At 39.1% G+C, this 15,615-nt stretch overlaps 1 protein-coding gene across 7 annotated transcripts in view; it reads right to left on the minus strand.

Annotated features, from left to right (window-relative positions):
- Positions 1 to 2,158: 2,158 nt before the first annotated feature.
- The window catches only part of Phf3 (PHD finger protein 3), a 76,801-nt gene continuing 63,344 nt past the window's right edge, over positions 2,159 to 15,615 (minus strand). For all 7 annotated transcript variants that reach the window (XM_085679479.2, XM_085679477.2, XM_085679480.2 and 4 more), the window contains 6 exons: positions 15,028 to 15,160; positions 13,794 to 13,989; positions 12,749 to 12,896; positions 9,829 to 9,918; positions 5,967 to 6,162; positions 2,159 to 5,747 (listed from right to left, as the gene is read on the minus strand). In XM_085679479.2, coding sequence (XP_085535605.2) covers positions 3,658 to 5,747; positions 5,967 to 6,162; positions 9,829 to 9,918; positions 12,749 to 12,896; positions 13,794 to 13,989; positions 15,028 to 15,160 — 2,853 coding nt within the window. In that variant the 3' untranslated portion in view covers positions 2,159 to 3,657. The remainder of the gene's footprint in view (positions 5,748 to 5,966; positions 6,163 to 9,828; positions 9,919 to 12,748; positions 12,897 to 13,793; positions 13,990 to 15,027; positions 15,161 to 15,615) is intronic.

A 15,615-nucleotide genomic window follows, 5' to 3' on the forward strand; every position in this document is an offset into this window, starting at 1 on the left:
ACTGTCACTCTTCCCATCATGTGGCAAGGCTGCCAACTTGGAAACTTACAATGACACTCAGTAATTAATTCCAAGTGTCATGCAAGCATCTGCAGAGCGGGTACATTACAAACATCAACAAACTCAATGCTTCCTGGAGATGGCCCAGCAAATGGCTTGGTGAAAGTACCTTCATTTTAAAACTGTACTCCATGTAACAAACTATAAAGTGATGGTAAGCAGGCCCTATATGAACATGCTTTGAAAGCATGAGACAAAAATAAGAACTCTACATTACTTCACTTTCTTCTACACTGTTGGTATTTACAATGACCTTATTCTATATTTCCAGGCTAACAATTCGACAACTACTTTACAATTTGTATGCCTGGCTAGAAGGGCTAACCAACCTCGGAGATGTCTATCTACATCTTAGTTCTTGCAGAATCTGTAGACATCAGGTTCCATAGCAGAGAAATGGCCACAGATGATGACACCTATGCAGCTGACTTTCAGATAAGGAGGCTGTCTTAGAATGTCTGGTCGAGCAAATGACATCACACAGACCTTTAAGTGTAAGGGCACCAGAAGAGAAGGTCCGACATGGTAACTTAAAAGTGGACCTCTTCCTCTGCCTTTAAATACGGGGAAGTGATTAGGAGCTAAAAAACAAAATGCATTTTAAAGCTAGAAAAGGAAAGGAAGTGGATACTCTAGTATAATGGTTATTCTTGATTGTCAACTTGACTACATCTGAAATTAGAAGTGGCTGGGTACACCTGTGAGAGATATTCTTTTAAATAGTTTCAAGTGGGAAGACCTACTTTTATTCTGGATCTTTTGAGGTGTGTAGTGGCATTTCACTTGTATTTTAATAAAGGTTGCCTGAAGATCTGAGAAAAACAACCCCACTCTTCAATCTTTACAGACCAGGTAGTGGTAACACACACCTTTAATCCCAGTAGCCACACTAGTTTGCCATAGAAATCGGGCGCTGCACACCTTTAATCCCAGCCCTAGAGAAGATTATAAAAGGGGAGGAAACAGCTCTCAAACAGTCTCATTCTGAGATTACCAGAGGCAGGATGACCATTTCAGATTGAGGTCGAGGTAAGTGCCAGTGGCTAGCTGCTTGGCTTCTGTGGTCTTCAGCTTGAACCCCAGTATCAGTCTCTGAGCTTTCATTAATCGTGCTTCAGAATCTTTAACCTGTACCACACTCTTTGCTTGCTTGCTCGTTGGAAAGTCCATTCCTTCATTTGTCATTAGAACTCACTTCCCTGGCAATTCTGACAACTCAGAATACCAACAGACTTACCTAGTCTTGTGGATTGAACTACTGGATTCTTGAATCCACCACTGGTAAACAGACATTGTTCGACTAGCTGGATCACAGCCTGTAAACTATTCTCATACTATTCTTTAAGTTATGCTTCTCTAGAGAACCCTAATATACCTAGATTCCCCAAAGGGGGCACACCCTGTGGCTAACTCCCTTAGATGCGTGTGACATTTTCATCTGCAGAAATGCAATGAGCTGTCGTAGCCACACCGAGGCAGTCACATCACAGCAGGGACAAATGAGCGCTGGTGAGTTCAGGCACGTGGCTAACATACACTAGCCAATCTGTGTGAACAGATGTGTGGGCATACAGTTGTCTTGCTATTCCTGTTTGAGTTAGATTGCTGGAAAGTGGTTCAGGAATGCTGATGGAACAAACAGAAAGGCTATAAATGCTTTTGCTTCCCTCTCTCCATTTTTAGAGCGCAACTATTCAACAGACTGTAAAAGAAAGCAAAGCTTAACTGGGACTCCAACTCTGATTATAGCAGTCTAACCTTGGACAATTTCGCAGGTTCCATATTCTTAAAACTCTTAATCAACTGTTCACCTATCAAGGCTGGTCAAAGATCGCATGAACCATGAATATTCAATACAAGATCTGGCATCTAGGGTTCAATGCAGCTATCTTTTTCCATTCAAAAATCCCCTTTCTTTTTATGTGTACCTTAGAAAACAAGTCAGGTGTCAGGAGAACCCAGAAACCACATACATCAGAAAAAGCAGATTTCCTGACACATGTGAAGTAACCCATGACTTCAATGACTAGCCTTAGGGTTGGTCTTGTGTAAGATCTTTCTTTTCCCTTGCAAGTTAACTTCCAAAATAAAAGTAGACCAAAGTTAAAAATACTTTATTTAAGTGAAAACCCTTCACTTTAGAACTTTCATGATGATGATAAACTTTAGAGGCAAAGATGAAAGAAGTCTATTGTAATCCTTGCAATTCAGACAAAATGTTTGACTGTTATTTTCTCTAGAGAGAACAGCAAGGTTAATCCAGTTTCAAAAACCTGGTAACGCCCCTTTAGGTACAATTTTCTTAATTCTGTGGAGTTCCTGGCATTCTTATTCATGGGTACAAGTAGGCAAGAACACTGATCGCTCTTGATTGGGTCTCAAATGTTTTAACATCGTCTGGCAGCTACTGCTTTATACGTTTTAAACATCAGCACAGGCTGTATTTCAGGGTGTAGGTAAGTTTAAATACGAAAGAACAACAGTCTCGTGTATTTTCTATTTCAAGTCAAACTGGTATATTCAATTTTACAGTTGCCCTACAAACAAAATTATTTTACAAAAAAATTTCAAAATACATTTCACTTAAAAGTTCTGCAGTTTTACAATGATTACTGAGTCCGTATAACAAAGTTTGATCATATATAAGTGTTCAGAATCATAAGAGCAACTAAGTGGATAACTGTAAAGCTCCCTGCTGGCAGGCCTAAGTACTAGTCTCTTTAGAAGTGGTACATCAGACTGAAAACCAACCATTCCCTGTTGGTTATGTCTGACATTGTGCCTACACTTCCTTTCGGGGTAGAAGAACAATGAATGTCTCACGGAAAAGCTTTGAGGAACCTCTCTTACTACTGAATTTCAAATCACACACACAAAGCAGGTGAGAAATTCTTTTATCATATTTAGAATCAAAATATCCCTTAAAATATTTACATTTTACAGTAAAAAGGATAGCAAAACACAAGATCATGTACAAGCTTAAGTATTCAAGTTTCTGAAGAGCCAGAAAGGAAAGGAATATGGCCTACCACAAACTGCAGGACATGGTAAGAAATGCCGTCAATGAGTGCAGATTAAAGCAATAAGTGGACTCCTTGGGCTTCTGATTCATGGTCAAAAATTGCCCAACTATATGATTAGTATGGTCTATTATGAAGTCGCTTGGCTTTTTTTTTGTTGTTCCTCTACATTTTCTTTAAAAACAGTGCAATTGAAAACAAATGTACAGAGCACAGGTTACTTTCAAATTAGTCATTATATAAAGAACATTCACTAGAGGCAGTAAATATATTTCATAGTTAACCATATTTACCAATTAAGGAATAAAACTAAAATTTCTAAGCCTTTATTGCATATTAATAAAACAATCTTTGAATATACAGCATTGTAAAATTTTCAAAAATATTAAATTCCTGGAAGTAGGACGGTGGTGTGAAGGGATGGTGGGCACTGTGCAGACCTGCTCCAGCAGCTAACTGCTCTGCAGACCACCAAGAGGAAAGATTTAAAAGGTGGAACAGTCCTACCAGGCGATCTTATAAAGATACATAACATCTAATAGTTTTTTCAATGCGATGTTGAAGCAGCCTGCAAATTTCACCTTTTGCTTTTTGCTCTGTCGGTGTGGTCCCTGTCTTTATGGTACCTCTCTCTGTCCTTCTCCCCTTCTCTATGTTTATTCTTCTCTCGTTCCTTCTCCTTTTCATGGTCCGGTTTCTTGTCTGCATTCTTACTCTCTCTGACTCCTTTCCCATCTGTTGCTCGATCACTATGTGATGCCCGTGCCCGTTCCTTATGTCCTTCTTCTTTGTTTTTCCTGTCTCTGTCTTTTTCTTGGCTTCTGTCTCTGTGTCTGTGCCTTTCAGAGTCTTGCTCCCACTCCTTGTCATGACGCTCTCTTTTCAAGTGGTGCGAATCACTGTAAAATCTCTGACGGTCCCCTTTACCCCTACTGAATGGCCTGTCTAGTTGTTGCTGGTCTTGCCTACCCCAAGGGTCACTATGGCGCCTCTCTGGTCTCCGAATGTCTTTGACCTGATAAAAATTTTGTGGGCCCATATACCTTGATGCTTGTGAAAGCGGCCCCATCATACGCTGAGGTTGGCCTGGGAGATGAACAGGTGGCCAAGGAACCATAGGGTTTTGAGAAAAACCAAAGCCTGGAGGGGGAAGTAACGGAGGTGGTAAATGTGGTGGAAATCCAAACACACTTTGGGGAGGGAAGTTTGGAGGTCCTGGAAATGGGAACCCAGGAGGACTAGACTTGAGATGCTGGAGATTGGGCTGCTGTGGCCTCACAGGTGAAAAGTTTGCACTTGCCCTGGGGCTGGTACTCCTAGAAGTAAAGTTGTTGCTTTTAGAAGGAAATTCTGACTGGCATGTACTTCCAGCTTCAAAATGAGATGATGCTGTAGTTGATCCTCTTCTAAATGGGTGAACGGTTTCAATATTTTGTGTTAAAATATCCTCCTGTAAAGGATTGGCTTGTTCTGTCTGTGAAGAATTTACGTTTTCTGCCGAGGATGGGTTTTGTGTAGTCTCAGAATCATCGTTCTGCTCTACACATGAGTTCCTCTCTACAGAAGACAGCTTTCCCTCCCCAGTGACAGGTTCTGCTAAGAGCTCTTTGCTGTGCGATGGACCAGGCAGAACATGCTTGTCTCCATTTCGGCAGCTCTCTGCATCTTTGCTTTCTGAGGTTGTCTGCTGATTTCGTCCCGCTGCTTGCCTAGGATCCCTTTTCAGATTGATAAACTGGGGAGACCTTGTGTTAGCAACAAGATTTTCACTGCAACTCACATTCCCATCTACGCTTCCCTTTCCTGTACTAGGCCTGCATGGAGAATGACTTGAAGTCCGAGTATCTTGCAAACTACTCTCTTGATCTTGGAGCAGCTGTCTTTTTGCTGTTCTGTCTTTGTTTTCCACAGTTTCCTCATGTTTTGATGGAATTGATAAATTTGTTAAGAATGCTTCTGTAGAAACATCTGGTGGTTTCCCTCTCAGACTAAGACTCGCCAAAGGCCCTGGGGAAATGGAAGGGCAGCCCACTAATGAATTGTCTTCTACTCCTGAATTTTTACCTACAGATTCTGAAATATTATCTGCTTTAACTTTTATCTCCTTGGCTTCACCTTCAGCTACTTCCACTTTATCTATTTTCTCTACTTTTGGGTTGGTTTGATCATTTATAAAAGGAATTTCTTTAAGAGTGCTTTGTTCTCCAGCTGGCTGAGCCTGCTCATATACTTGCCCAGTGGTGCCCAAAAGACTTTGGAGTATATCATCCACAGGAAGAGGCTTATTTGCTAATTCCAAAGTAGAGGGTTGGTTTTCCCAGCCTATTAGAACCCCAGGAAGGAACCGCAAGGGTTTTGGTGGCTCCGGTTTATTGACTTCCAACAGAGGTTCGGTGGTTGTGGACAGGTCTTCCTGCATCGGCTGAGGGAGCTTGTTTCTCTGCTTGTGCAGCACAGTTGTGAAGGAATTGAAAAAGTCATTCTCTTCCTCTGTGGTTTCTTCCAGAGATGTGTCCAATTTACCCTTTTTGTCAGGTGGCAAGGCTACTGGGGCAGTCTCAGGAGTCTCAGCTGTGTGACTAGGACCAGCACTAGCGCTATGCTGCCGCTTCAGTTTCTGACGAATAATGAGGCCCAACAACAGATTAGGTCTGTGCAGCTCGAGTCCTGGAGAAAACAAACAAACATCAACCGTCACTTGCAATCAATTCCTAAAAGGGTGCATTTCACAAGCAGTCCATTCCAAGCTACTGAATGGTGGCTAGCCCTGTCACGCCGTCTCTAATGGGTCTGAATCCTAAGACAGAAAGCAGTCATTCTTTTTTATTTGGACCGACCCCTCCCACTTTATATTAATCTTATTCTATTACCAAAACATGTACCTACCAGGTCCATCAAAAGGCACAAGAGGGTGTGGAATTTTATCTGCAGCACCCAAAGGAATAAGGTACATATCTTTAACCTGCTTCATGTTGTTAGCAGCTACGCCATAACGCTTTCTGCTACTGAAGTATGCAAACAGCAAAGTATAAGAAATTTGATCTTCTTCAGTTACTGGTGTGAAGCGAACCACACAGATTTCCTATTCAAGAGAGTAACAAACAATTGCTTAAAATAATAATCTAAAATGTAGCTTGATTTCAAATACAGTTTATTAATTAGTACTAACCTAATTTGGAGTTTTATGAAGGTCATCAAATAGCAGTCAAGTTAAATAGAAACTAGAATACTAATAGGAAAACAACTTCTAGGAAAATACTGTTCCTGGTTCACTGAGGATTCTGTACTATTTGAAGGCTTCCCATAACAAATTGAGACCTGCATTGGATAACGGTATACACACCTATACTCCCAGGCACTCGGGGACTGAGAGGCAAAAGGATCAGAAGTTGAACTGCTGCCTGGGCTACCCAGTAAGTTCAAAGTTGAGTCTGGGCAATTTAGGAGATGCTCATTTATGATAAAATAGGGATTATGCAAATAGCTTACCAGTAGAACATTTGCCTAGTATGAGTAAGGTAGGGATGCAGGGGAGAAAGACCCAAGGCACTTGGATACAATGAAATTGTTCAAGGTCATACAAATTATCAGCAAAGACAATGTTGAAATCTAAGTCTTTTGGTATCTGCACAATTCCTAATTTCCAAAGATATAACCTCTATAGAGCAGCCTGTGTTCTGGGCACACTGAAATAATAGTGCCCCACACTACTACCCAACTATGTCACAGAAGTTGGTCCTATTGTGGGAGATATATCCAAGACCTCAGCAAATGTCTGAAATCACAGATAGCACTGAACATCATGTAAATATTCATTCCCTGCATGTACTTATGATCCCAGTGATAAAGCTAATTAATAAATTAGACACAGAAAGGCATACAGTAATGGAAAAATGTAATGTATTGAAACTGTTAGTATCACTAATTTTATGTTTTGAGGCTATTAAATAACATAATCTAATGATGGAGATAGTTGGCACGTGGGTAGCACACACTGTCTGAAAGCTGGATGACTCACATCCTTGATGGACAGAAAGAGCAGAATGGAAAAATATTTTTTATCATATACCTTAAAATTAAAACCTCAGAAAATGGAAATAACTGATAAATGAGGACTTAGATACACACAAACACGCAAGCCTGGTATCCAGCCTACAGAGCTTGGGCATAGGAATAAAGGGGACTTGGTCTTGACAACACTCTAAAGACACATACACACAGACTCTAAGCTTTTAAGGTGATTGGCTAACTCAGTAATTATGCTGTCCATTTCTGGGGTTCTTAGATTTATTACAAATAAAAAGACAGGGGCTGGAGAGATGGCTCAGCAGTTAAGAGCATTGCCTGCTCTTCCCAAGGTCCTGAGTTCAATTCCCAGCAACCACATGATGGCTCGCAACCATCTGAAATGAGATCTGATGCCCTCTTCTGGCCTGCAGGCAGACACACAGACAGAACATTGTATACATAATAGATAGATAGATAGATAGATAGATAGATAGATAGATAGATAGATAGATAGATAGATAGATAGATAGATAGATATTTTGAAAAATGGCCAAATAAAAGGACAGTCATAATGTTGTATCATTTTAGTAATGGAGGGTTGTTCCTAAAAGTTTTCAGTCAAAAATGGCAAAGGCCTGCTTCACTACAACGTCTAATCAAACAAAAACAAAAAATATATTAGTGAGCTAAACTATGGCTCTGACAGTAGATACAGTTCTTACAACTCCAATCTGAAGATTCGATATCAATGCTCTCAACTCTGAAACTTGGATGGCCAACATTTAGAAAACTCCGTATCTGCTGAAATGTGGTTAAGATGCAATCAAAACATGGGTACCCTAAAAATATGGTATGAAATTACCTTCAGTCTATGCTTGTAAGGTCTATGTAACCCATAAATACATTTCACATTTATACTTGAACCTCCATTCTGAAGGTACCATCTTACATATATGCTAACATTACAAAATTCAGAAGTTCAAAATCTAAAGCATTTCTGATTGATCATAAGCATTTTAAATAAGGAATATCCAAAATGTCTTAGTAACATCACATTACATACAAGTTAAGTATTCTTGTGTTTAAACCAGTTCAATCTGAAGGCATGCTATACAGTAACATACATCCCCATGCTTTCTCTCTCTCTCTCTCACACACACACACACATACACACATGTGTATATATATACATACACACATATATATATATACATATATACACACACACACACATATATATATATATAATCTGTGTATGTGTATAAGTGATAGCAAACAATGTAATTCTGTCTTTCTCTACCTCCCAAGCTTAGTAGCCTTTTAATTACCTCAATTTAATTTAAAAATCTACATGGGGCAGAGATCCTTCAATGTTTAAGACTCTCCATTTTGGTTCACTTTAAAGAAAAATAAGAAACTTCTACAAAGAAATTATTTAAATTATTTCCGTGCAGTACCATTCTCTATGAGTTTAAGAAGCTAGAGAAATTATATCGAGAACCTGGAAGAAGAGAAATATTACCATGATGGGGGCTACTGATTATCTCCTAGTTTATAGTCTCCACTTCCTGCTACTAACAAACCTTAATTTTTGGCTAGCACTTGGGCACCCAGTAGAGACCACGTTTGCCAGTTTCCTTTGCAGGTACATATAGCTGTTTGGCTGTGTTCATGCCAAGTAAATTAAAGAAAAAAATTAAGTGATGACTGTAATTTCTCAGGTTTGCCTTTAAGAACAACTTGACAGGCCAGACGGTGGTGGCACACACCTTTAATCCCAGTACTCAGGAAGCAGAGGCAGACAGATCTCTGTGAGTTCGAGATCAGTCTGGTCTACAGAGAGAGTTCTATGACAGGTTCCAAAGCTACACAGAGGAACCCTGTCTTCAAAAACATGAAATAAAAAAACCAACCAAACAAAAACCCTTGACAAATAGCCCTCATTTATCTCTACCAGTTGCTGACATGAGCTTTGAACAATTTTGCCTGATGAAAGCAAACAGTCTTGGAAACAATAAATGGACAGAAGCAGCCTGGTTCCCAAATGATCCTACAAGACCAGGGCCTGAAGCCTCAAGCACCCTACCTGGTAAAGGAGGACTGGCTTCTGCAGTATCTGAACCCCAGGACAGAGATTGCAAAGCTCGCCTGGAGCCGGACTCAAACAGGGTAGAGCTCAACACTTATTTTATTCTACCACATTTCCTTCTACAGTGCTGACAGAGCCATGGAGGACATATTCCAGAAGACAGAGACTAAAAGGGAATGCTGCACCGCTCTGAACAAAAGGCTTTGCTTCAGTTTGCATATTCACATATGTAGCCCACAGGTCAACCAAAGGGTCATTTCTAGGAAGCTGTCCTTACTGTTCTAAGAAACAGTAAGAAACCAAAGAATCTCTCTGGGCCCTGAGCTCTAATTAGCTTGATATCTGGCCAAGCATCACAAGTCCACACCTATCTCTCCAGTGCTGACATCATCAATGTGCATCTCCACACTCTAGACCGTTATGTGTGCGGGAATTAAACACAGGTCCTCAGACTTGCATAGATGCCATTTTACCAGCTGAGCTGTCTATCACCTCCAGGGCCCTTTACTTCCATTCTGTAATGCAGATTATAACATTTCAAAATTGTATTAGCTCCCTTCCCCTAGGAAACACTGGATTCTTGTATAAAACACTAAGGAGTTTGATTCTGTAAACATTTCAAATACTGGCATTTTTAAAAAGTTTACATACCTTGGTTCCTGAGGCTTTTATTTTTTCCACGTAATCCCAAACTGTCTGAGGTGATATCCTGCCACCTACTTGAATACTATCTGGTAAGTCCTATGGTTTAAAAAAAAAAAATTCAACAAATATAGAATATCTTCATTACTATATCCATGGTTCATACATATTTAGCTTTGAGAATAATTTGAATGATAATAAAAACAAGTAAGCAGGGCTAAGAACATGGTGGTAGAACATGTACTTAGCATATATAAGACTCAAGCTTCAGTCAATCTCCAGAACATACAGTAAAATTGAAACAGAAAACAAAACACAGTAGAGAAATAGTAACAGATCTTATTTCAAATGCCAACTTTAAATAAGTATACTAAAAATGCAGTTTACTAAGCAGGAAATGAAAATGTTAGATAAAAACATAAATACAGTCTCAACACTAAGAAAAATATCCAAGGTCATGTCAGGTCAGAATAAACAAGCACAAGGAAAAGAATCAGTGGCCAACACAGTGATGTGGGATTTCCCTCTGGATGCTGTGATTACCACTGGTGAATAAAGAAACTGCATTGGGTCTGCACAGGGAATAGAGGCAGGCAGGGAAAACTGAGCGCTGGGAGAAAAGGAGGTGGAGTCAGGGAAAAGTCATGTAGCCCCTGCCAGAGACAGAACATCAGCAGGTAAGTCACAGCCATGTGGTGATACACAGATTAATAAGATCAGTACACTTCTGGCAGAGGCAGGCTTTCTGTTCTTGGGTTATCTGTGGTAGTGAGCAGGACAATTCTTTGCCTTTGGTTTTTTTGTTTTGTTTGGTTTTGGTTTTTTGAGTCAAGGTTTCTCTGTGTAACAGTCCTAGCTGTCCTTCTGCCTACCTCTGCTTCCCAAGTGCTGGGATAAAGGCGTGAGCCACCACTGTATGGCTGTTTTATTTTTTCAAACAGGTCTCACTATGTAGACCAGGCTGGTCTCGAACTCATAGAGATTCACCTGCCTCCGTCTCCAAAGTGCTGGAACTACAGGCATGCACTACTATGCCTGGTGCTTCTAATTTTTTTTTTGTGGTATTCTTAATTATTAATAGCTGAAGTTCAGATTTTATGCAACTTAATTACAAAATATATTTTGTAAAAAGAAAACTCTGCAACAATGCAAAACATTTTTAAAATGTATAAGCACACATAAGGTATACTATTATATATACATATATAAAATTAATCAGACATTTAAAACTTTATTCAGTGTATTCCTTTTTTTCTCTGAAGACTAAGGAAAATCATAAAAGTAGAATTACGATTATTTAAGTCATTAGTTGCTTTGAATATTTTGAGATTTTAGCTCAAAAAAAAAAAAACTAAACTAAAAAGTAGAGATGGAGTTAAAGAAAGTGGTCACATAGAAACTGTGGCATTCAGGAAAACAGTTTCATTCAAAGTTAAAGGGTCTGGGAGTTCAGAACCTAATTACCATGTAAAAGAATTGCCTTAAAAATTGATGGAGGAGGGTCATCTGCCTATGTGTTACTTTCATTGGTTAATAAAGAGACTGACTTGGCCTTTTTGATAGGTCAGCCCTTAGGTGAGTGGAGTAGACAGAACAGAATGCTGGGAGAAAGAAGCAGACTCAGAGAGCTGCCCGCCATGAAGCTGCCAGGTCAGACATGCTGAATCTTTCTTGGTAAGCCACGACCTCGTGGTGAGATACAGATTATTAGTAATGGGTTGAATCAATATGGGAGAGTTAGTCAATAAGATGCTACAGATAATGGGCCAGGCAGTGTTTAAATGAATACAGATTCCGTGTAATTATTTCGGGTGTAAACTAGGTGGGAGCCAGGCAGCGGGAACATGGCCCGTCACTCCTTCTACAAAAAATAATATAAAGAAAAACTAAAAATTCAAGACATTTTTCCTTCAAAAGACCATCACTGCCCCCATTTAATTTTTCTCTAACAAAACTCACATTCCTAAAATATTATTATCCAAGTAAATTATGTAACAATAGCATTGTGAAGTAACTAAAATCAACAGTGATGTAAGGGTCTATGGCTGTAGCTTGGTGGCAGAAGGCTTGACATGCACACAGGGCCCTGGGATGGGTACCTAGAACCAGAAAGAGGACAGGGAAGGAGGAGATAGACTCAGGAAAATTTCAGCCTAATCAAAAAATAGCTCACGTTAACATTATAGAGAAAGATCATATGACTTAGACTTGTTAAAATCTGAAATGAATTATTTAAATAACTGTGCTTATGATTAGAAGACTAAGAATAAATGAAAAGGCTAATCTAACGAACCAGCAAAAATAATGTATATACTACATGTTCACTGGCTTCGTCTCCTTTGATGTAGTTGTTTAAATGTCACAGTTGGTCACTAATTACAGCATTATGCTCTACTGTTCACCTTCTATTATTTAACATTTTCTTCCTTTGGATATACAACCAATCAAAGGTACCACTGCACTGATTGGTCAGTGGCCTCCTGAGACTGACAATTAGATGTAAGCTTTACTTCCCAGTATAAACAGACAGGCAAATATTACGTCCTGAACATAAACAGTGTAGGAATTTCATTTCTTTAACAATTTAGAGACTTTTTTCATAGGGAACCTTTGCCATAAACATGGAAGTCTTTTATGCAAATCTCTACTTAAAAACAAACTTGGATAATCACAGAAACACAATGGTTTTTAACTGTCTGTCTCAGTGAAGTGAGAAAAATAAGGTATCTAAGTTTAAAACTCTCACGATACAGTTTTCTACCAGTCCGCAAATTCATTTGTGAATTAATAATTTCATTAATATAACTGTTTTAAAGATCATTAATAAATGGGCTTTAAACAATGTAAATTATTATTAACTGTATGTCTCCCTGCCTACTGCTTTCAGAAACACAACCCAAGTAAGGAAAGGCAGCAAAGTTCACAGTACCTCTGTCAAGTACTCAGGGGATCCAGATACAGGGTAGGCTTTGGTAACAAACTTTGCCACACTCGGCATATTGATAAAACCTTTCCAGATGAAGTTCAATCGAGCCAGGAAGGTAGACTCAACTTCAACAGTTCCAGGCATCTCTGGACTAGAATAGGATACTAAAGTTAGCAACAAGGTCAGTCATATGGCTTTGTGGGTAAAGACACTTGCTACCAACCTTGAGGGCCTGGGTTCAATCCCTTGTACCCACATAAAGGTGGAAACAGAACATCAACAAAATCAAGTTGCCCTCCAACCTCCACATGAGTGTTGTAGCACATACACAAACAAGCGCAGTAAATACCCAGAAATGAGTCCATTTTCTACATAGTCATTAAAAATATTTTGTCAAGATGATCAATAAAAATAAGTATAAATAAAAGTCAATAAAAAGAAAAGCTATCAATCCATAAAAGTCTACATTTTCAATTTATAAATTTACAATCACAAACACATAGTCACGGTTCACAAAGTCATTGCTCTGGGCTGGCTTGAGATAGGCTAAGATCCAAAAATGTGCAAGCATATAGCAAATGCTGTATCCCATACTTCTTGAGACCAGCATATTTAAATCATTTGATTCTAGTTTAGCTATAAAGATTCACTTTTTACTTTATGTGTATGAGCATTTGCGTATGTACCATACCCATGTCCACAGAGGCCGGAGGAGGGTGTCAGACCCTTTGGAACTAGAGGTACAGATGGTTCTGAGCTGACCTCTGGGAGAGCAGTCAGTGCTCTTAAATGATAAGCTATCCCCCAGCCCATAATTAGAATTTGAAAGCCCATAATTAGAATTTGAAAGTTGTTACTTCATACTCTCAAGTCTCTTAAATCTAAAATTCATTCAAAATAAATTAACTTTCAGAGTCTTCTTCACTTATCTCACTTGGCCTGGAGTATAACAGATACTTTCTCAAAAGTCCCTGAAAGTATGCCACTTTTCTATTTGTAAAAGGACAAGTGAACAACAGTTACAGAGTTATGACTGAGAGAGAGCTACCGTGGCGTAGGAGAGAACGTTGATTTGGGAGACTCTTGTTTCTCTTCCTCAAAGAATTCCGAAGCCAGAATAGTTGTAGTTGAAGACAAGGCATCCGCTATACTTTCTGCTTCGTTGTCCGAATGTTTGCGAGCTCCTCCCACAACAACTTTCACGGTTTTTGGAGAAAGATCATCTACAGGTGGTGCCATTCGACCTAAAGCCACAAGACACCAAAATAAACTTGTTATCTGAAATTTTAAAATATTCATTCAGTTTAGTTTCTGAAGGAATTTAGTTTCTTTGGCTCAATTATTGAGGAAAGATTTCCTAGGTAATATATACCTGCAATGTTTTCTCACAGCAAGCTGTTACACCAGTTCTCAGAACCAATAAGGAATTGTTCCAGAGGACAACTCCCTCTTCCACAGAGACCTAAACTAACCGAAATGCAACTCCCGGCACACTGTGGAGGGTTCTACCTGTACTAACATAATACCCCCTTTGACCATTTTATACTTATTACCAGTATTTAAATAGAAAATATCACAAGTAAATGAGGAGTTGATGATGTCTGTCCTCACCTATGAATGTGAAAAATCAGCAAATCAATGTTAACTAATGAAGCATAGCGACACATGCCTTTCATCCCAGCACTGGGGAGATAGAGGCAGGAGGATCTCTCTGAGTTTGAGGCCAACCTCGTCTACAAAGCAACTTCCAGAAAAGCCAGAACTGTTACCCAGGGAAAGAGAGCAAGAGAGCGTTAATACACTAAAATAAAAACACTGTGAGAACCTAAAGTGAGTCTGATTCCTTGATGAATTTGTATCTAAAATACTGAGAGTTCAAACCAGTAGAACAAATTTGTATCCTACCTATTCCTAACTGTAACTGCATAGTGCAATGTTAAGCTACACAACATGAACAACATTGTAGTTTAAGAAAATGATACAAATGTGGGACTGTAGCATGCAAAAGGAAAAACAAACTCAAACATTCTGAAAACAGGCATGTCTAGTCATGTAACAAATGCTCCCTGTGTGCTACTGTAAATTTACATTCTTGCGCACATGGAAAAGCATAGCTGTGCCTGCTTTTGCATTTGTAAAATGGACCTAATCTCATAGAACAAGAGCAGGTAGATGCTGCACCACCCAAGCTGGGAAAATAAAACCTACCCCAATTACAAAGACAAGTACAGAAATACCCCTTAAACAACGAGCGTAATACTGGAGAAGGCAAAACTCCCAACCTATGCATATTTTGCAGTTCAGATCAAAGAGATGCTGTCTGTGTTGACTGGTGGTATCTTTAGACGTGGAGTCAGACTCTTTTTGTTTTTCAGATCCTTCCGGTTTCTCCAATGACTTATTGGCTGAAGGTTCCTAACATAAATAAGAATAAAAGTAAGATTTAGCTAATAAAATCTGGCATTGATTTTAAAAATCAACTTGTTATTTCATAAACATATTTTCCAAAATTAAGCCATTATGCTTATAAGGCTCTGACTTTCTTAAGAAAAAATAACAGCTGGGCATGGCAGCACACATCTCTCACTTGGGTGGCAGAAGCAGGCTAATCTCTGAGTTCAAGCAGGCTGATCTCTGTGAGTTCAAGGCCAGCCTGGTCTACAAAGTGAGTTCTGGGACAGCCAAAGCTATATTACACAGAGAAATCCTGCCTCAAAAAAAAAATCAATAAATAATTAAAAATAAGAATTAGCATTCATTACTTAGAGTAAAAATCTCAAAACAACTCAAAGCTTTTAATCAGTCTTTAAATTATTTTTTTCGCTGGTATTTGAAAACAAGGAAATTTGAAATAAAAGTGCCTCCATCTT

The sequence above is a fragment of the Myodes glareolus genome, chromosome 18 (genome assembly GCF_982192425.1).
Source record: "Myodes glareolus chromosome 18, mMyoGla1.1, whole genome shotgun sequence".
In the NCBI taxonomy this organism is placed as follows: Eukaryota; Metazoa; Chordata; class Mammalia; order Rodentia; family Cricetidae; genus Myodes; species Myodes glareolus.